The following is a 21,757-nucleotide window of genomic DNA, read 5'->3' as shown; positions in this document are numbered from 1 at the left end:
GCTCAAAATTGAGACAACGGAGATAAAAGAAGAGATGCCAATAAATTTGCTCTATAAGTGGGACAATAAAACTATCAAAAATGAAACTGATAATTCAAAAATATACATAATATGCTTTATTCTTTGAGCATTAATTTTACAATTAGTACTGCAAAAAACTGTGCAATAGTAATATCCAGATACCAGCATGGATTTATTGGGTTTATTGGGAGAAGTGATGCTTATAGAACGTAACAGCTGCTGGGAGGAAAGATTGCCTATAGCGCTTATGCAGCAGTCTGTCACTGAAGAAGTTCTCCAGTTCAGCAACAGTTTCATGCTTGGAGGGGGAAACATTGTCCATCAGTGATGTCATTTTAACCAGAGTCCATCTGTCGCACACTACCTGCACTGGGTCAAGGGAAAATCCAAGCAATGGGTATGTTGTAATGGAATACGTTGTTCCCAATGCACTATCATCACTGCGTTGTTAAGAAATATACTTTAATCTAATGATATTTAACAGCTTTATTAATTTTTGTTTTGTTTAACTGTTTCATAAATGCACCAATCAGTCCCTGAGCCATGACACACATTTGTTGAGAGACAGAATATCAATAGAGTCACTAGAAGCACCACAAATCATGACTGTAAAAAAACATTTTTGCAGGACAACCTTTGGACTCCCACTGACTTGGATTCCTCTGGTAGAATTTCTGCAAGACAATCAACGAACAGAAGGAAATATTAATGGTAATGTCAGTTTTTGCGCTGTTCTAGAATTGTATTCTACCTGAAATTTTAGCAATGGCAGCAGATGAAGTGAACAAAGCCGTTGAGTCCATGTTGGCCATGCTTCAAAATACTGAATTAACATTAACACCCATCTTGTTCTGATTGGCTCTTCTCTCTTCGCAGTGAAAGGTGGTTGTTTGCAGCGCATACAATTTCTGGTAAGCTTTATAGCATTGAACTTCCAAATTACATACATCATGGATAAACATTAGCAATTGGATTGGGTAAAATTTGTTGTTCTTAGCTCAGCACACATACAGCATTCTAATTTAACTATGAGCTAAATGGACGTTTTTTTAAAGTAAGTAATCATAAGTAACTAAATAAGTAAATAAGAACTTCCGGTTATGGCCGCAAACTAAAGAGTCACACTCAACTTTGCTCTGCTGAAATCTGTGAAAAAGACGATTTTTCCAACGTGTGTGATCTGCAACTGGTCGAGAGCAAATTTGTCAAATCGCGGTAAAACAAATAAAGATAAAGGAAAATTGGTGATAAGTTAACAAATTTTGCAACTCAGTTGGAAGATGGGGCTAGCATGGAGACCAATACTAGCTTTGATGTTGGCAATAGCAATGAGGCAATGGATAAAGAAATATTAGTGGCAATAAACAATCTTGGGAGTTTTCAGTGTTGGAGTTTTCTGCTTTGCCTGGATCAGTACTACTGAGATTCAAACATATTTTCAGATAGATCTCATAGATATGTGATTGTTCGAGGGTTGCTATTAGCAATAGATTTAAATCTGATCATATGGTTAGAATCTGAATAAGCCTGAGTTTTATACACATTTATTCCTTACTTTAGGATCCCTTCCAGGAGAGCAGCACACTAGATCTTACAGGAGAGAGCTACATGCACCGACTTGACGTACACCAAAAGCAGAAACGTCATTTGTAATTTTATTAGAGTTACATATCTGGATAAATCTGAAGTCAAATGATGTTGCTTTTTCTTGCCTCTGCAACATTCCAGACTTACTCTCATATTGATTATTTCCTAATATTAGAAGACAATTATCTTCAAAATACAAAACTGTTATAATTATATGGGAAAAAATCTCATAAAACATCTGGCAAGATGGAGCTTTTTGTCATAAATTGTGGTTTTTGTGGTGAAGATGGAACACAGGACGAAAAGTGGGATTTTTGACCCTGTATTCTGACGCAAACGCAGCTAGTCAGCGACAGATATCGACAGTTTACATTTTCACTCATGGAACGAGATGAAACTAGAGAATCGTTTCATCCAACGATTCTCAGTCATTGGATGAAAAAAAATGACATCAGAGTTCATCACTGACATGTGATTGGTTGGTTGATGTGTGCCCATTGGATAGCACTTATGTCTTTATAAATAAACCCCACAACAAAATTTTAATTTTTAATGCTGTAGTTTAAAAAATCTATATAAAAAATAAATAATGTATTAAAATATATTCATTTGATATTGCTTATATGCAGCATGTTCATTTATGAGGAACATAAAAGAGACAGAAGTTGTTTTTTTCTTTATTTCATTTTATTTTTTTTACTGTTTGTACACAAAATAAGACATAAATGCTTGTCCATTCTGGACCATCTGGCAGTGTTTTTTTGTCCAAACATGATCAAACATTATGCTGCGTCCAGGACAGGCCCAACGTCTCTCCTGACGTCTCTTCCTGTCTTGTAGTCCTGATGTCACTGAGCTCCTGGTTGGAGGAAGTTGGGGTCCATCCTGACTCCGCCTCATAGCTGCCATCCTCCCAGAATGCCACCTCCTCTGCTGCCAGGACTCTCTGCCTTCCTCCATCAGCTGTTAACACAGAACAGACAATCATTATGAGCTACAGGCATCTTTTAATCATTATGAAACTACAGTGAAATTGTTTGGCAACTTCCAGCTTAGTATGCACACATAAGACATTAAAACATACAAACAAAAAAACACATTAATACATTCTTACAAAAAATAAAAACTGTAATGAAAACGAGAAAACGCTTGGAAACAATTCGAAGAAAAAAAGAATTAAAAGTTGGTAATAAATAGTAAAACAGTTCAACAAACTCTGAGGCAGATAATTTGCATTGATGGATTTTAATAAATCACAGTACTTTAATCAGTCAAGGAATTGTGACATCTCTAGATTAGTAATAAATCTTACCTGCTTCTTTCTTTAGCTACATCTGGATGACTGGCAGTAGAGCCTTGATGCAGCTGGAAAACATTTTTGTGCATTGTCAATACATAGCATAATTACATTATGTACATAAACAATATTGAAGCATAAAATATCATCAACATTCTAAAATAATAGATACTCACACAGTTGAATCTCTGTCCTCATCACGAACATCAGAACGTTCCTGAAGAGTCTGATTGACACAAATGTGACTCATTCTGTGGAGTCTGTGGAAATAAATGTAAAATGAAAAAAATATTGTAGCAAATATATCGCTTTCTCAAAAAACATAAGTAAATAAGTTAAAATTATTCTCAACCAACCATTATATAGTCGGGAATCAATGCAGTGATTATACATACCGGCTTCATGACTTCGTCCTCATATCCGTCCGCCATTTTGTAGATCTTTACTGCGTTCCACACTCTGCCTTGCTGTATTGCGTTACAACAAAATAAATAAAATAACCGGAAGATCAGTTTTCCTTACAAATATGCGAGTGTTAACTATTCACTAAATGTGAAATCATACCTTACTGAATTTCTCTTCGTCCTGGTGGACTCAGAGCTCCTCGGCACCGTGGTCTGAGGTCTGGCTGGTTCTGCTTGGCCATTTTTCAGGTCTGAAAAAATCAAAGAAGATGCGAGTATTTTTAAAAGTTCAGAACATCACATGTAATAAAAAATTACAATACAAAATCTGACCCTACACTTGTTTCGGCATTAAGAAAACGACAGACTGCTTTCTGTAAGAAACAAACAAAGCAACTGGCCTCGCTCCACGTGTTATTTATTAAAGCTTTCTTACCGTGAGTTCGGTCTTGTTGGACCGCCGCGGTGTCATCTGTTGTTTTCCGCCGGATCATTGCTAAATATCAAAACGATACTGAAAAGGTAACTCCGTGAAATAGGACTTTTTCCACCATTTCATACAATGCACGGGTATTTTCGTTCATGTTGGGTGTAGGTAGGCCTGTCACGATAACAAATTTTGCTGGATGATTAATTAATTATTGCGATAAATGATATTTGTTTCAAGACCTTTTGACACTGATTTAATGGAAATGACTAATAATACACGCAATTTCCTTATAGATGCACTTTATTTTCAAAAGAACACATAACACTGAAACTGATAAACTAAATAAACAAAACAACCAAAAACAAAAATAAAATGGATTCTCAGTCTCCATTAACAAAAAACATACTTGAATAAAAACTAAAACATAAAGCCAAAGTGCAAATAAATACTGCATTCAACCAAAAGAGTGCAGATTATGAAGCCTGTATGTTGCCCTTCAGTAATCTCTAGATTTAAATAGAAAAGACGGGCACACACATATTTTCCCCTTATGACAATCTTAGATCGTTGGCTGATCTAACCGATCATCCTGCAGTGTGTGGTGTGTTACGGTAGATCGTCGTGGCCGCTTTGATTTAAATCAGGAGTTTTCCCCCTCTGGGAGCTTAACACAGCCTGTTGAATGTGACAGGTAGCCAATCAGAAAGCGCGGATTCTCCTCCATGCTCAGAAAGCTTTCTGAGCTCAACTGGGATTCCCCTCCCAAACAGCTGGGATTCCCCTCCCAGCTGTTTGGGAGGGGAATCCCAAACAGCTGAAACGGCGCAACAAGAAGTCCAGCTGACAACCGATATGATTTGTACTATCATTAATGTTTATTCAACATTTTGTGCAAAGAATATAGAAATGACAAGGGGAGGAGTTGGAGCCAAGTTGCTACCTCAGTTGATAAACCCGGTAAGTTTTCAGCTGTTCTTCGTTAACGTAACATAAATAGGTTATAATGATTTTTATTCAGTCAGGACTTTACGCTGACTCTATAGTCACATGCATCACAAGTAGATTCTAGTAAAGCATTGATTAATGCCGGATTTTAAAATTAGTTAACTGGACTTGTAGCCATTATTTTGTGCCCATGTAGCTGGACACCACACGGCACGACAAACCCGATCGAACCGTTATACCTGGGATTTCTGTCGGCTAATGTGTCTCTCAGGGTATGAAAATGGGCCGACAACTCCTGTAGTGTGCGCTGGACATTAAACTAAGGAAATGAGGAAGGGAGGGTCAGTGGAGAGCACTGAAGCTGAGCCTTTTTTCATTCAGTGTCATCAACAGAAAGAAAAAAGGCCGGAAGAGACGATAATTAAAATGAGGTCGATAGGTTTAATTTATCGTGCGATTAATTGATTTATCGTTTATCGCGACAGGCCTAGGTGTAGCAGTTAGCACTCGTTACCACCAGTGCAAATCTTCCTCTGGAGTTTAATGGCGGCTGCTTGACCGACTATGAAAGCGCATTACTGCCACCAACTGGACTGGAGTGTTAAATGAAAGTTGACAGAATAAAATACATTCTAAAAGTTATTTTTTCAGAAGTTACGTGACAGTATATTTTAATTTTATTATAGTTAATTGCTAAATTGTTTTTAGATGTATATATGTTTACTCAATTCTACTTTGAGCTGTCTCCTTTTAGTTTATACAGAATATGATTCATAATCCATGAGTTATATTTAGTGCTCAACTAACAAAACTTTAAAAAAAGAATACAAATGTTTATACTCTATCTGAAGGTATCACAAACTTTCAACCATTTTGTTCTTCAATTTAAATTCGAGAGTTAAGCAACTGAATAATAAAAAATCTGTAGTGTCTTAAGTCCTGTATTGTGATGTGGAATGACCACTACCACTCCAATATAGCATGACTCTGGGTCTTTAAAGCAATCAGTGAACATTAACATTAGTTTGAATATTATTCACAAAAATACTTTATGTACAATCTACCACTCTGGAACATGGTTTTTATTATTCCTCCCATCACAAGATAAATCTTCAGATAGGAGGAATGTCAAAGTAAGATCACGTTTCACAAAAGTCTATTGTATGTAATCATGCATATTCTTCTTTTATATCATCAATTCAACCAAAACTAAGTTTTTCAGTGCTCCTAACACACATGTAATATATATTTTAATGGATAAGATGGATTGTTTTCTTCAAACATAGTTCTTTATGGTGAACAGAAATTAAAAATTATTAGCTACAAAATGAATAAGAGTCAAAAGGCGGTGCTCATCAGTTGATTTGCAGCATGGCTCTCAGCAACTTCATTTAAATATGAAAACCTCTGCTAGGCACAAGGGGAGGGGAGTGATAGGGGAACACGGACACACAGCGTTTTTGACCATTTTTGGCAGTGTTCGACTCTGACTAAAACCTCTTGCCGAAAGCCCTCAATCTCCATGCGCGCGGCAGAACAAGGTGTCAATAGCTGACGAAAATCCCATTTTTCGTCCTGTGGAAATGCAGCAGACCCAGGTGATAGTGAGAAATGATGGTTTTAATGATGATGATCACAAAGTACAGACATCCAGGCAGCACAGTGAGAAATGAGGCGAGGTACTCAGACACTGGTAGCACTGGAAACGCACACAACTGGTACAGGACACACGACTAGGATCCGACAGGAAGCAGGGGACACAGGTGAGTTTAAATACACAAGGAAGGTAATCAGGGGAAACAAGGGACAACTGGGAGCAATCAATCAGAAGACAAGACAACACAGGAACTAGATAACGCAGAGAGAACCAAATTCTCGCACTTTAATCAAAAATCGCTGCTAGATGGAGGATCAGTTGAATATTCAACAAATGAAATTTGCTAAATTATTTCAGTGACAACATAATTCAAACATCAGCAGGTATAAAGTGGAATGCATTCCAAGATTTTTAAAAGGGGGCATATAACAAGTTATACCTCGAGGAAAATACAAAATCTTCAATGAGAAGTTTTTAAGAATAACTCTTTGGAGAAAGAAAAAGAGCTAATGGTCACTAGAGTATAACAAATTGTTAGTTTATAAAACTGGACCAAATATCCTTAGGTTAAAACAAGTGCATTTGATCAGGGGAAAGAAATCTGGTAAAGTTTTAGCTTGGCAGATAGGAAGGAAGGATAGATGGATGGATAGATGGCTCAACAACAAGAAGTGAGGGAAACATGCCCTTGATCAAAATGGAGGAAATAACAGACCCTCTACAAATTAATGAAGAGTTCAGAATGTATCATGTAGAACTAAACAAATCTCAAATGGCTCAAAACTTACAGATTGAACATAGATTTTTTCATGAACTGGACATGTCCTTAGGGGCGAATCTACTGGGGTGGCAGGGGCCCAAACGAGAGCCTCGCCACCCCTGTTGCCACCCCAGCTGGCGACTATAAATTCAATAGTTATGGTAAATCGGACATTAAGCGCATTAATCTCTTTTTTCCGACAACATTGAATGCAACACAATGTAACCTGACACCCACTGCTAAGTAGCAGAAAGTGCGAGAGAAGAACAGAGCGTGAGGCAGCAGCATTGATGGATATATATGTTACTGGACTGGACAGTATATATGTTATATACTGGACAGTCACATATGATGCGCCATTTCTGTCCATTGAGTCTGGTATACCGGTGGTCAGGAAAATACTACAATCACACAAAGAATCAGAACAATGGACACAATGTTTAGCAGTTAATTCAACCATAGATAATGGTAATAAGAGCTTCAGATATAACAGGTGAGGAAAAAGTTTTAACTTAAAGAAAACATTGAACAAGTGAGCAGTGGGTCAGTTATGCTAGGCTAACTGTTGCTAGCCATCTATTGACTTTGATAACCTTAACATGTGCTGCGCAGTTCGGTGTGTTTTGGTTCCGTTGGCACTAAAACAGGTCAACCCGCCACCACGTCATCAGTAGAGCAGCTGTTTCAATCAGCTAATCAACCGCCGCTGTGCTCAGGCGAAAACTTAATAATGACAATATAGACATCAAGCGTGACAACATAATGCAACAGACTGGATGATCTGTTGGTGTTGATTCCCCTGATCGGTAACCTCTGCTCAATCTGCTCGTTGAGCTGTCGTCTGTCGATTGCCATGGCAACGGGTCGTGTAATACCGACATACAGAGTGAGAAAAGACGAAATAGAAGTTGTTGGAGCTATTTTTTCTTTATTTCTTTATCCATTTGAATTTTGTTACTTTATTCTTAAATTTCTATTTTTTGTATTATTTACAGAGTTTATTTGTAGGTTGATAATTGTTGATTTTATTTATTTTTTGTTTTATTATTTTTCTTATTTATTTTCTAAATTTAGAGAGGAAGTAATGTGGGTCAGCCTGGTGAAGGACCAGCAGGCATTTGGGTTTGGGGCCGATGGTTTTTACCAGAGCAAGAGTGGTAGCATGAGAACAAATGAAAGTTTGATCTCTGTAATTGTTTGGTGAAAGAGGAAAATAAATCACCAAGAACAATCAATAAGTTTAGACATTGAACCTTGTTTTGCCGTGTCTAGAATCTTGACCCCAGTGCCTTAGTAGTGGCTTGGTGGTGGGGGTCTCTGCCGCGGACCGGCTCCACCGACTTAGTCCGGGGCCGACCACCCGCCGAAGGCGCCCTCCGGCGCCGCCCGGCAGCCTCTGCTCCAAAGCGCGCGTAACCGTCGTTCCGGTCCCGAAGGGCTTCGCGGGGCCGGACGGCGGAGCGAGCGTTGGAGGTTGCGTCGGGGCGGCGCCGAGCGCACGGCGAACCCCACGGTGACGGCCCCAAACTCGGAACCGAAAACCCCCAGCGCGGAGACGCGGCTAAGCCCTGGCCGCTCTCCGCGCGCCGGCTGGTACCCAACTCTCCCCTCTCCTCCGGAGAGGGCACGGGGGGTTCAATGACTGGATGTTTGGCTTGGCAAACAATTAGAAGTGGTTCTGTCTAGTTTGGTTCTTCACCTGTTTATCAGCTTTATTGTACCTTTATTGTGGCGCACTGCAGCCGCTGCAATTCCTAAAAATAAGCGACAAAAACTGAGCTAATCCCCTGTGTTCGCAAAATGTGGTGATATTTACAACAGTCGTCAAACTACGGCTCCTACAGCATATGTAAAATAAAACGATTGACCAATATAAGTAGATATTCACCCTTTCTTGCATCTTGACAGAACTAACAGAAACTAAACTGTTTATAGATTTATATCATGGAGAATTTATCAAACACCAGTTTTCTCCTCTTTATTTTAAGTCGTATTTAATAGATATATCAAATAACAAATGATGGCGCTACGAATATTTTTGTGACAGATTTCTCCTTGTCCTGTATTGGGATAAAATGATTTTCTGGACACAATGAATCACATAGTGACCAATAGGCGCTGTCCAGTCCAGCAAGGCATATCAATTAGCAGGAGTATGAAAGACGTAAAAATAATTAACTATACTACATTAAGAATTTGTAATTTAGCCTCGGTGCTACATGAAGCTAATTTTGAAACAATGCAAGTTAAAAACAATATTTTGTATATATTGTATATATGCTGCCACCCCTGAAAAAGTCCCTGCCACCCTCTTGCCACCCCATAAATATTTTTCTAGATCCGCCCAGCATGTCCTCTATTTCTAAGGAACATATGAAGGAAGATTTTAAAGAAGATATAAGTAAACCTATTGATGGCATGAAATCTGGTTGGGTCCAGATGGTTTAAGCAATCTTTTGGATCACCACTGCACCAGTTGTTCTGGAATAGAGGCACATCTAAAATATGCAGAGCAGGGGCCTGAGGACTGGACTAGAGAAGCACTGACCTAGATGGTGAGAAAGCGTTCGACAAGGTGGAATGACCTTATTCTTTTGATGCATTAAAAAAAAGTTTGACTTTCATAGAAAATTTTTAACCTGAAAAAACTCTACAGCACAAATTGCAACATATAAAAATATTTCATTACTGAAAAACATCAAAAGAAGATTCCCTTTATGTGCTATTCATTTTAGCTATTGGACCACTACCAACTTCAATAGCAAAAAATCGTTGAAATAATGATATTCCTCCAATAATGAACATAAATTACATTTATGTGGATTATGTAATTTTATTTCTGTTGCACCTCAGTGTATCTATCCCAGATGTTTTGGATGCCATTAAAACATTTAATGTTAATAAAAGCAAATCAACTTGCTGTTCGTCTCTGATAAAGAAAGGAGAAACCCATCAAAGGTAATACACTATTTTCAAAAGCATTTGCTCACCTATCCAAATTATCGAAATCAGGTGTTTGAATCACTTCCATGGCCACAGGTGCTAAAATTAAGCACACAGACATGCAAACTGTTTTACAAATATTTGTGAAAGAATGGGTCAGTAAATTCAAGTGTGGAACTGTGATAGGGTGCTACCTGTGCCACATATCCAGTCGTGAAATTTCCTAGCTTCTAAATATTCCAGTCAACTGTCAACTGTATTATAAGAAAATGGAAATGTTTGGGAACGACAGCAGCTCAGCCACCAAGTGATAGGCCACATAAACTGACAGAGTGGGATCAGTGGATGCTGAAGCACATGATAGAAAGAAGTCGCCAATTTTCTGCGAAGTCCATCACTACTGACCTCCAAACTTCATGTGGCCTTTAAATTAGCTCAAGAACAGTGTGCAGAGAGCTTCATGGAATAGGTTTCCATGGTAACCAGCTTCCTGTGCACTAGTGCAAAAAGCTAGGTCCAGTGTCTGGCGTGGATGAACTTGACTGGCCTGCACAGAGTCCTGACCTCAACCCGATAAGAGATGAATTAGAGCAGTGACCGACAGCCAGGCCTTCACGTCCAACATCAGTGTGTGACCTCACAAATGTGCTTTTGGAAGATTGGTCAAACATCCCATAAACACACTCCTAAACCTTGTGGACAACCTTCCCGATAAGAGTTTAAGCTGTTTTAGCTGCAAAGGGTAGAACATCATATGAATCAGGAATGGAATGTCACTTAAGGAAGTGGAGCAAATACTTTAGGCAGTGTATTTCGGTTTAATGAAGTTGAAAAAATGAATTACAAATTACATCTAATTCAGCATTGCTAGGTCAAATTATGAATCTTTACTGGATAAAATTAGAGTAGATTCATAGGTGGATGTTCTTGCCGTTGTCACTTATGAGCAGAATCAATGCCATTTCATTGACAGTTCTCCCTCTCACCACCTGATGACTTGTTTCTTTTTATTTTCTATAAGGAGGCGGCTTTTACTAGGATTTATATGGAGAAGTAAAGGGACCAGAATTCGACCAGCTTTGTTGCACTTCCCATATCGTAAGGGGCGGTTAAAAGGTCCAAACATAACCAAGTATTATTGGGCCGTACAACTGAGATCCATACAATATTATTTTGTAAAGAATGGCATTCCAGTATGGAAAGAAATTTAATCTGAAGGTCTAGTATTACCCATGACTCCAAACTCATTTTTTAAAGAATCTGATTAAAATATTGTTTGAAACAAATACGCTAATTAGAAAATCTGAAACTTTATCACAATACGGGCCTATCAGCGGTTTTTACCATAGCCAGCTAAGTTGTCACTTCTTGGGCTGCAAAAAAGATGAATTTATACCCAACTGAGGCAATACGAGAGATTTTTAAACTTATATATATATATATATATATAGGGAGAGAGAGAGAGAGAGAGAAATGTGTGTGTGCAGATCTTCACACATGCGCACACACGCATTCCATACAACCACGCAAATCCCTCACAAGGTCATGCTGGTGGTGGTATTTTAAGAGAAGTGTTGATGTTCTGCTGCAGTCGGTAATATTGTGCGGTGTTTGCAATATGCACCGTTCTAAATATCAATGACGTTCTTACCATACACGCCCTGGCTGTGCGCGCCCTGCAGGAAGCTGGTCAACAGCCACAAGAGTCCAAAAACTAAACCCATCTTCTCATCCTCTTCAGTCTCGACTCCCCCTCCCCTCCCCCCGGTTGTCGGTTCGGTTGCCGCAGTTGCCCTTGCTTCCTCCTTCCCTGACGGGGTCTTTCCGCAAGGAATCCGATCCAGATACCGGTTCTCATCCACAAATCACAAATATTTTCTGATCACCTCTCCAGCTCCCATCGCCCAGCATCCGCTCCCAGTGTCGTTCAGGTGGAATTGGAATGTCCGCCTCAGTTCATCCTGGAATGAATATTGGCTGAAAGCGTCTGAAACTGATGAAGAGAAGGACATTCAGGAGAAGAGCCGGTCCTTCAGCTGCGTCTCCTTGGTCGTGACATTGTAGTGGATGATTCAGATCCTGAATCCTGAGCGCCGGGATTCTCGGAAATCCCCACTTGTGGTTCGCTGGTTCTTTCCATCCATAACCTGATACTAGAGATGAAAAGCCGCCTCCGGTTGAGCTGCGGGTGCCGGTCAGGGCCCTTCAGGCCGAAGAGGTAGGGAGGCGACTCCCTCCCTGAGAGAGCGTGATGCCGCTACTGTCAGCAGGAGGGCCGAGAGGAAGAGAGTCATCCCGGGGAAATGAATCGCTGGATCGCTGCCAATGACATGAAGGCGTCACGAGGCTTTAAATCAGCGCAGCAGGCAGCAACCTGGCTTCCGGAGCATCATTTCAAAATAAACCCTTTACTTAATGCTGCTTTAAAACATTTATTTTACGATGAATAAAATTAGCGCTCGTTAACAATAAACTAATAATAATTTTACTTTAATACCAATGAAAAATGCGAAAAAATGTCATTTTTTATTTAGTAGTTTTTGACAGAAAGGCCTGAATTCTAAGCTAAATTTGCTGCATCAGCCCCATGAGACCTTTAGAAAGAAGGATTGATTTAAAAAATCCCCCAAATTTGTATGGAAAAATAAAATGGATAAAATTAAATACATAATTAAATCATTAATTAAATGAACCATGACATGAATAAATATTTCAGTTTTTGAACACAAATGGGCAACACTATTTGACGGGGTATGCATAAGACTGACATGACGCTGTCATAACCATGAAGACGTTTTCATCAATATTTGCGACTGTTGTCATTAAGTGTCATTCGATAAATAAGGACACTTTTAATGCCAAGTTGACATTGTTTATAATGTCATAACTTGACATTAAAAACATCTTTAAAATGACATCACATTAAGACGGCTTTGTCATGACAATTTCACTTTAACCAAGAAATCATAATCTGTCATAAATATGTGAAACTTTAAAAATGATGTACTTTTACATGTTATTAAATTATTTTTTTGTTAGTTTTAATTTTATTCATATAACAGTGTTCCAGCAAGATGTCTTTAAAGCCCTTTGACACTGAAACATGACATTATTTAAGTGCAATATTCAATCTCCACCAGTGAGAGGCAGCAGTTCAACTGAAATACAGTCTGCAGAAAATATGAATAAAAAATCTTCATCTGGCTCTACCCAGCAAGTTACGACGGCCAGACCTCCTGTGTAAGGAAGCAAAAGATCTTCATCGAATGAGTTTCTTATTAAATCAAAATTTTCTTTTAGAAGAAAACATTGCCTACATAGGCAGTTTTGAAAAAGCCAGAACTGATGGTTAAATGAAGATTTATTAAAGCAGGGGTGTCAAACTCCAGTCCTCAAGGGCCGCTGTCCTGCAGTTTTTAGATGTGCCAAAACACTGGAATCAAATGGCTTAATTACCTCCTTGTGTAGATAATTTCTCCAGAGTCCTGCCAATGACCTCATTTTTCTATTCAGGTGTGATGCAGCAGAGGCACATCTAAAAGTTGCAGGGCAGTTTTCCTCCAGGACTGGAGTTCGATACCCGTGGGTTAAAGCCATCCATGCAAGTCATCAACCACCATAAAAGCACTTTGTATTGCCTTGTTGCTGAAAATGTGCTACATAAATAAAATTACCATACAGTAATTTAAGGTAATGCTAGCATGGTGTAAATTAATGTTAAATGTATCACACTTTATTACTGTAAGATTAGCCCTTTTTCTTAACTGTATTTGACAATGTAATGACACTTTATAACTAGTCCCATGTAATCAAGTGATGGTACACCATCAAATGCTGTAATAACAAGGTCATTAATATTGCTCTTTTTACCTCAAGTAGAATACATTTGACTAGTTATAACTACCAGCACAGTTTTAGAATAAAACTTTATACTTATGTGGCGATAGAGGTGTCTGCTATTACATTTTTAAATATTGCAACCAACAACGCAACCTGATGTCTTAGAACCAGGACTAATCAGCTTCAAATATCTACAAAAAGGCCATGCCAGGTCGGGACAACAAAGAGAGGTGGATCATAATGTTTTTAAAAAAATGATTTATTTTCTACCAAAAGTTTAAAATAGGCCTACAATGGAATAGATACTTTAAAAGAGACAGTTTACAAACTTCACAAAATACCTATTGCACGTTAGCTCTTCAGCAGCAAGTTGTTTTCAAACCCAATTAATAACTAAACAAGAAACTAATACAGAAAACAAAGAAAAACATGCAAAGCAGATGAACAGCAAAAAAAACAAAACGAGCAAAGCAACAAACAGGCTAAACAACAAAACAACTCATGCAAACAACTGACAAATTAAACCTACATGCAAACAAAACAAAAAAAAGAATACAAATTATAAATAAACGTACTAAAACATAATAGAGGGACTCACCAGAAACGGTTGAACCCTGGCCAAAATAAAGAATAAATCATCAATTGGGTAAATGACACCCAGCTGAAAAGACCAAACAAAAGCATGGACAAAACAACGGCGTTGGCGTGGCTGCGCTCCCCTTGCGCCACAGACAATTAGGCCAGGTGCGCACCAGGAAGCGGCAGGAGGAGGGAGGGGGAACCACACAATCCACCGCCAAGTCCCGAACACCTCAGGATCTCGGTTAAGAGCTCCACGCCCACGACGCGGGTCTGACCACACGCACTCCCAGAGAGCAAAACGGGACCATCAACACAACCACAATCCTGGAGACCATTATTTGATGCTTGAGGAAGGACAGGATCACGGGGGCTCACACCACGCCGTCTCCACAGCCCAAAACAATTGCATGTCGGCACGCACCCCACACACCTGGCTTTAAAGGCTACATTGGTGCCGCCCACCACTCACCTTAAAGGTGAATCTGCACCAACATACCACACCTAGTTTAAAGATGAACAAGTAATCCTTTATTTTATTCCACCAAGTTTAACTTCAAGTTCTGCATACTGAATATTGATTAAAAAAACTGAAACAAAACTAGAAAAATTGCTGTCTTGTGAAACAGTCATGAGAATGTACATCTGCAGAATTAATGCTGCAGAATATGCCAGAGAGTTGAACAAAACATAAAAGAAAGAATGAACAGGAGAGAGAAACAGGGAAGAAATAGGAAAAGGCGTAAGAAAAGTTGTGACATGCCTGTGCTCCTGTCTTTTATGCCCGCTTCGACAGGGAGAACACCGGACCTGCCCCCCCTCCACACCCCTAGCCCCAGTCCTGACCCAACTCGAGGTGAGGTGCACTCTCCGCAGCATAAACATCAGGAAAGCACCCGGGCCGGACGGAGTGCCGGGTCGAGTGCTTAAGGAATATGTTGCGGAGCTCACAGACGTCCTCACCTCCATGTACAACATCTTGCTGTCCACCGCATGGGTCCCAGCCTGCTTCAAAGCCGCCACAATAGTCCCCCTTCCCAAACAGTCCCATGTCACAAGTCTTAACAACTACAGGCCTGTGGCACTCACTCCCATCCCCGCCAAGTGCATCGAGAGACTGGTCATAAAACACATCAAAGCTGCAATTCCACCATCACATGACCCACACCAGTTTGCCTACAGGGAAAACCACTCCACAGAGGAGGCTATCGCCATCGTGCTCCACACACTGCTGGAGCATCTGGAGCACAAAAACACCTACGCTCGTCTCCTTTTTGTGGACTACTGTTCGGCATTCAAAACCATTCGGCCCTATAGGCCACACCACAAACTCCACCAACTCAGACTTGACTTACCACCCTGTGCAACTGGACTGTAGACTTCCTTACTAAATGTACACAGAGGGTCAGAGTGGGAAACCACATCTCCTCTACTCTTTCCATTAACACCGACGCGCCCCAGGGGTGTGTGTCAAGCCCTCTGCTCTATACCCTGTTCACCCATGACTGCTCTGCCTCTTCTCCCTCCAACCTGATCATCAAGTTCGCAGACAACAACACCATTCTCTGCCTAATCACCAACAGCAACGAGAGGGACTACAGGACAGAGGTGCAACATCTGGCCTCATGGTGTGAAAGCAACAACCAGGCTCTAAACACCAAAAAGACCAAGAAAATGATTGTGGACTTTAGGAAAAAACAACCCAAACATCACACACCCCTCTCCATCGGTTCAGAGGCGGTGGAGAGGGTTAGCTCTTTTAAATTTCTGGGAGTGACCATGGCAGAGGACCTGTCCTGGGGCACTCACATTGCCTCTGCAGTCGGAAAGGCCCAGCAACGCCTTTTCTACCTGAGGGAGATGAGGAGCTACCACATCCCCAGACCACTGTTGGTGAACTTTTACAACTGCGCCATCAGCAGTGTTCTGACATATGGGTTCCTGGTGTGGTTCTCCAGCTCCTCCAAAGCAGACCAGCAGGCACTCCAACGCGTAGTGAAAATAGCAGGGAAAATCACTGGAGCGCTTCTCCCAGAGATTAGTACCATCTACACCACACACCATCTAAGGAGAGTGCAGAACATCCTGCGCGACTGCCACCATTCTGCCCATCACTTGTTCCAACAGCTACCCTCAGGTAGAAGGTACAGGTCCCTACAGAGCTGGACTAAAAGGCTGGCAAACAGCATCATTTTGTTTGTCAAAAAACATAAAAAGTTGGAAAAACATCACATGCACTGTCATAATCCCACCAAACGGTCAAAAATCTGAACAAAACTTAAATCGCAATTATAGACGAAGATTTTAAAAAGCTGAATCATTTGAAGATAGCTTAGTGAGTTGTTTAAAAGTTGAATGGAATTTCTAAGGCTGCGTTCACACTGGAGTTTGAAGTGGCCCAATGACCTGAAAGTGTCCCGCATGCACAGTAGAAGGTGCAATAACGTCGGCATTCTCAGTGTTCTGCAAACCACCATAAAAAGAAGTGCTCAGTGTTTGCGGAAGTAAACATGGATGCTCACAGTGGAGCATAGCTTACACATTTGAAGTTGTTGTCTGACTGCAGCAGCATATTAATAACTTAATCCTTATTGTAGTCCGCCATGGTTGTTATCTTTCTTCAGAAGAATTCCAATGTCTTTTAATGGGGCTGAAATTTGCATAAAAGCTTAAATATTTGCTTTGTAGATATCTTGCTGGAATAATGTAGGATCAATTAGATTAGCGGTTCTCAACGTGGGCGGTACCGCCCCCCTGGGGGCGTTCAGAGGACGCCCCCTGGGGGCGTATCGATGGCAGTTGTTCTTCTATTCAGTGTTTGTAGCTTCTGTTAGCTTCTTGGCGCAGCTCCACTCCTGCTACTGGTAGCTAAAATCGCGACGCCCTCACTTTGTATCCCTCTGAAAATTAACCAATTTAAATCAAGAAATCCCTCCATGGGTGATACCAGAATAGAGAGCGTTCATTTTATAGCGTTAACACGGTGCTGTAAGTGGTCCGTTATGAAACGGGGGTGATTGAACAACGGTACCGCAGCACTTTTAAATTTCAATAATCAGGATGCAGAAATTGTTTCCGTTGTTTTAAAAGGTTTATGTCAGTCTGCCTTTTCCCCATCGATACGCTTCCCGACCGCCCTGCACCTTAGGGGCTTAAAAAAAAAAGACGCGCACATTGCGCAAAACTCTGAAACAGGAGAAGCGGGACATAAAACGGAGCGACGAACTAGATGTGAATTATGGCATAAAAACAGAGAATCCGACGCTGAACAGTGAAAAAAATCAACACATGATGTGAAACATGACGATTAGGCGGCGCAGCAGGTGATGAGTGAAGATTATTGATGGTGAGCGTCAATAAACGATCAAATAAATGTAGCAACAGGAAAGAAACTAAAGTGGACATAGCAATAAACCAGGAGAGGATAAAACTAATCAAAGGAAACTAAATGGAAATGAATGAAGAACAAAATGAAAGAATAAACTAACAAACTAAAGTAAATACAGAGGAATAAACTGGTATTGCAAGACCTTTCTAGCAATAATTAATACAGAGACTGTATGGCAAGAATAAACAGACACTATTTCCAGATAAAAGGTAAAATAATATTGTTGAAGTGCCATGAGTTTGTTGAGACCACATCTAATACTGAGAATAAATATATCTTACAGACCATAACAGTAAAGAACTTATCACTTATTTATGTTTTTAATTAGATTTGATATATTTATTTCTTCAATATTTTTTATGTCAGTGTTAATGTCATGAGGCTGATGACTCCATGACACTTTCAATTTGACTCATTAGGATTTGATTTAGAACCAGATTTGTTCTTTGTCATTTTTGTCCAGTAAAACTATTAATCTATAAATCAATAGACAGGTCTATATAAAGATATAATCCATGTTTCTGTCTCATATTTGTATGGCATCACCCACACAATAAATGCCATGTGGGTGAAGTTTTATGGATGATTCTCTGATGTCCCATTCTCCTGAAGGCAGCACCGAGCTGCACCACCAGAAACTGACAGAAACACTGAAGAGAAGAAGAGCTATGATTAATGTAGTTACAGTTCTATCCATGTTTTAATGTTGCAGAGCTCAGTCGTTTTGCAAATAGTTCAAAGTTTAAACTGGCATGTTGAACATCTTTTATCTGGTCATTTTGTGGAAGATTTAACAACTAGAAAATGATACAGAATAAGAATATTTTTTCCACTCTGATTGGCTGCTGTTAGGCTACAGATTTTAAGTTGAATGTTCATTAAATTTTTCTTAGACACCTGTGAAAATAATTTCTATTCCCATGACTTTTTTGTTCTCTGGGAAATTATTTTTGATGATAAATACAGAAACAAGCATAAAAATCAAAACATCTACAATAGTGATGATCAGTGGTGGGAAGTACCGAAGTACAAGTATGTCGTTACTGTACTTAAGTACAATTTTCGTGTATCTGTACTTTACTGTACTTTACGTGTCTGTTGTCACCCATCGGCTCCCCCTTTACTCGCACGCGGAGCTCCAGACATGCGCAGTGGTTTTCTCTGAGCGTCAGTAATATAATGGTACGGAAGCGCTGCATAAATCATAAGATATGGCGACATGTAAAATCAGCAGCGCTTCGCTTTCACAGACGGTGGGGACTTTGTCCAATTTTTAATGTCACTTGGAAGGAAAGCTTAAAGAAAGGTAAGCTCCGTGGACGTGATGCTAGCAAAGCTAGCTGTATTGACTGAGACACCTGTTGCATCTGCGATGACTGACATGTCGCAGATATGGGACAACGCTGTGACCAAAGTGCAATATTGTAATATGACATTCATGGACGATTCTTCTGGACGGATCTTGACTAAGTCCTATAGTACTGAAGCCTCACTGAGAGCCGTTCTTTGTTCTTGTAGTGCTCTGCATACACTGCAGTAGCTATTTTATTTCATTAAAATATCTTTATATTTAATTGGTGAATAAATAAAACAAGAACGTAAGAACACAGAGCATGCTCATTGCTCTTTGTTTTCGTCACCTGTCATGGTGGCAGACGTTGCAGCAGGAGGGAGGATGAGAACAGTCACGGTGCTCCTCCTGCTTGGTTACTTCTTGCTTATTGGGCCTTGGACAGTGTTCATAGTTGAGCGTTGTTAATTGCTATGTTTAATGGTGCAGACAATTATTATTTCTGACATTGGCAATATGGGCAACCGCCCAGGGTGTTATTTGTTTTAGGGATGGCAGGAGACCTCTGAATTGTGGCACAGAGATGAAAGCAAAACAGAATGAAGAAGAGTTTGAATTGATACTGGTTAAATTTATTTCAGCTCTAAGTATTTAATATCTAGGTGGGAAAGTGAATCTTTCAGATCAATTTGAGAAGCAGTTTTGATAGGTGCACTAAATTTTATTGTCATGTAGCACGGGGTGCTGGTTTTGATTTGGTCTTGGGTTCAGTGGTCTAGACTACAACTCTGCTACGAGGCTCCTTGGTTCCATGTCCTCCTCTGCCAGTTGGATTTCTTTCAAAATAAATGTGTGGCAAAAAAAGTGAAGTTCATGTTATGTTAGGACAGGAGACGAGATGTTTCCATCCCTGAAATTATGATGCATAGAATCATATATCTAAATCTAAACTATGTTACAGAGTAAACTCAATAAAAACATGTTTTATCTGTGGCATATGATCATATGATCAGTACACTTAATGATATTAGTGATTAGGTAATGCATTCAGCAAGTACTTTTACTTTTAATACATAAGTATTTTTAAAAACCAGTACTTTTTTACTTTTACTTAAGTAAAATGTTAATGTGGTACTTTGACTTTTACTTGAGTACATTTTTGTCTGTGTATTTGTACTTTTACTTAAGTACATTTTTTGAGTACTTTCTCCACCCCTGGTGATGGTAATATTAATTATAAAATAATGGTCAGTGCATAGTAGCCTGCAAATTCTTTGGTGGGGGGCGGTGAGGGACCTGGATGAAGGCTGGGGGGGGCGCTGGCCCGAAAAAGGTTGAGAAACACAGAATTAGATGAAGAAAGGTAAGACTAGCAAGAAATGACAGTAATTTAATATTGACACACAAAGCTATGTAATTTTTACATTTTGTATAAGCATCCTTAGGGTGCAGCAAAAGGGTGAGAGTGTGTCTGTAGGGGCCAGAAAGGATAGAAATTGGACAGATGGATTCCACAGCTCTTGGGGGGAAAAAGCTGTTCCTTAACCATGTGGTTGTGCTCTTTATACACGAACCGTTTCTGAGAGGGTAGTGGTACAGTTTGTGACCTGGGTGAGGGGGATCAGCAGTAATACAACTGGCCTTCCTTTGCAGTCTGCCAGTGTATATTAGGTCCAGGTTTGATAACCGACTCCTCATGATTGACTGGCCAGTTTTCACCATCCGGACCAAATCTTTTTTTTCCTGGTCTGTGTAGTTGCCATAACACAGTCATACTGAGGCAGAGGATGTTCTCAGTCACAGCTCTATAGAGGTTTTTGAGCAACTGAGGAGTCGAGCCCTTTTCAGTTTCCTGAAGAAGATAAATCTTTGATGGGCCTTCCTCATCAGAAAAGAGGTGTTCAACAACCAGGTTAGGTCCGAGGGGATGTGGATGCAGGGGCGCCGCCAGGAATCTTGGGCCCCCTGACAAAAAGTTGTTTGGGCCCCTCGTGCAGCTGCTGTTACATTTTTTTGAGTCTATTTGACCCATAAAAAGCATCACAATTTTAAAGGCTTCATCTGCCTTTCTTTCTTTGGTTCAACACTGATAATTAGCACAATATTTACTGCTCATGAATTTAACATCCAACAGTCCACATCCAGTATGCAAGTAGGCTGCTTACATTTTTTCTATTACTGAAATGTCTCTCCGCATGAGCAACAGTCAAAAGCAACGTGCAACTACACATAAAGCAATCCAGACTTCTAAAAATGCTATGTAGTTGCATTTTATTCAAGCTGCAGTACATAACTTTAATAAAAAATATGTTTTCTTCATATTTGTTAAAGCTGTCATGATGTCATAGCAGTTTGTTGTTAGACAGATAATCTGTGAAAAGATCAATCTCCTCCATCTCCTTCCTGAATTACTTACTGGTTAAAGTAATGCACCGTTCTGACCAAAACAACCAATCAGAACTAGTATGACGCTCTTAACGCTGTCAATTATCCTCATTCACTCGCTGCTAAATGTGCTAATGGTGGAGAAACAACTCATCATTACAAGAAACCGTTTATCTGCCGTCATTGGTAGCTATGCTATGCTAACTAAACTGAGCATTCACAGTTTGAATCTGCACGGCTCTGTGCTATGCTAGCTGCAGCACTGCACAAATCGAGGGGGAGGAAGGATG

At 39.9% G+C, this 21,757-nt stretch overlaps 1 protein-coding gene and 1 long non-coding RNA gene across 9 annotated transcripts in view; both read right to left on the bottom strand.

Moving 5' to 3' along the window:
• LOC103458078 (MAM domain-containing glycosylphosphatidylinositol anchor protein 2-like) overlaps positions 1–12,349 on the bottom strand; it is a 209,606-nt gene extending 197,257 nt beyond the window's left edge. For 4 of the 7 annotated variants that reach the window (XM_008398631.3, XM_008398632.3, XM_008398633.3 and 1 more), the window contains exon 1: positions 11,636–12,347. In XM_008398631.3, coding sequence (XP_008396853.1) covers positions 11,636–11,708 — 73 coding nt within the window. In that variant the 5' untranslated portion in view covers positions 11,709–12,347. Of the gene's footprint in view, positions 1–11,635 lie in introns of all 7 variants that reach the window. The other 3 variants (XR_014085738.1, XR_532533.3, XM_008398638.3) reach the window with 1 other exon arrangement.
• LOC145549935 (uncharacterized) lies at positions 702–8,467 on the bottom strand. 2 transcript variants are annotated; one of them, XR_014085740.1, is made up of 6 exons: positions 3,746–8,467; positions 3,470–3,560; positions 3,301–3,372; positions 3,082–3,165; positions 2,921–2,973; positions 702–2,571 (listed from the first exon to the last, which is right to left on the bottom strand). It is a non-coding gene; the product is annotated as an uncharacterized LOC145549935 (long non-coding RNA). The 2 variants fall into 2 exon arrangements; XR_014085739.1 differs by having other exon boundaries at positions 3,470–8,467.
• Positions 12,350–21,757: the final 9,408 nt, after the last annotated feature.

Source organism: Poecilia reticulata, chromosome 22 (genome assembly GCF_904066995.2).
Source record: "Poecilia reticulata chromosome 22, P_reticulata-male-v2, whole genome shotgun sequence".
Taxonomy (NCBI): domain Eukaryota; kingdom Metazoa; phylum Chordata; class Actinopteri; order Cyprinodontiformes; family Poeciliidae; genus Poecilia; species Poecilia reticulata.
The sequence above is the reverse complement of the archived record's forward strand: the minus strand, read 5'-3'. Positions and strand labels throughout refer to the sequence as shown.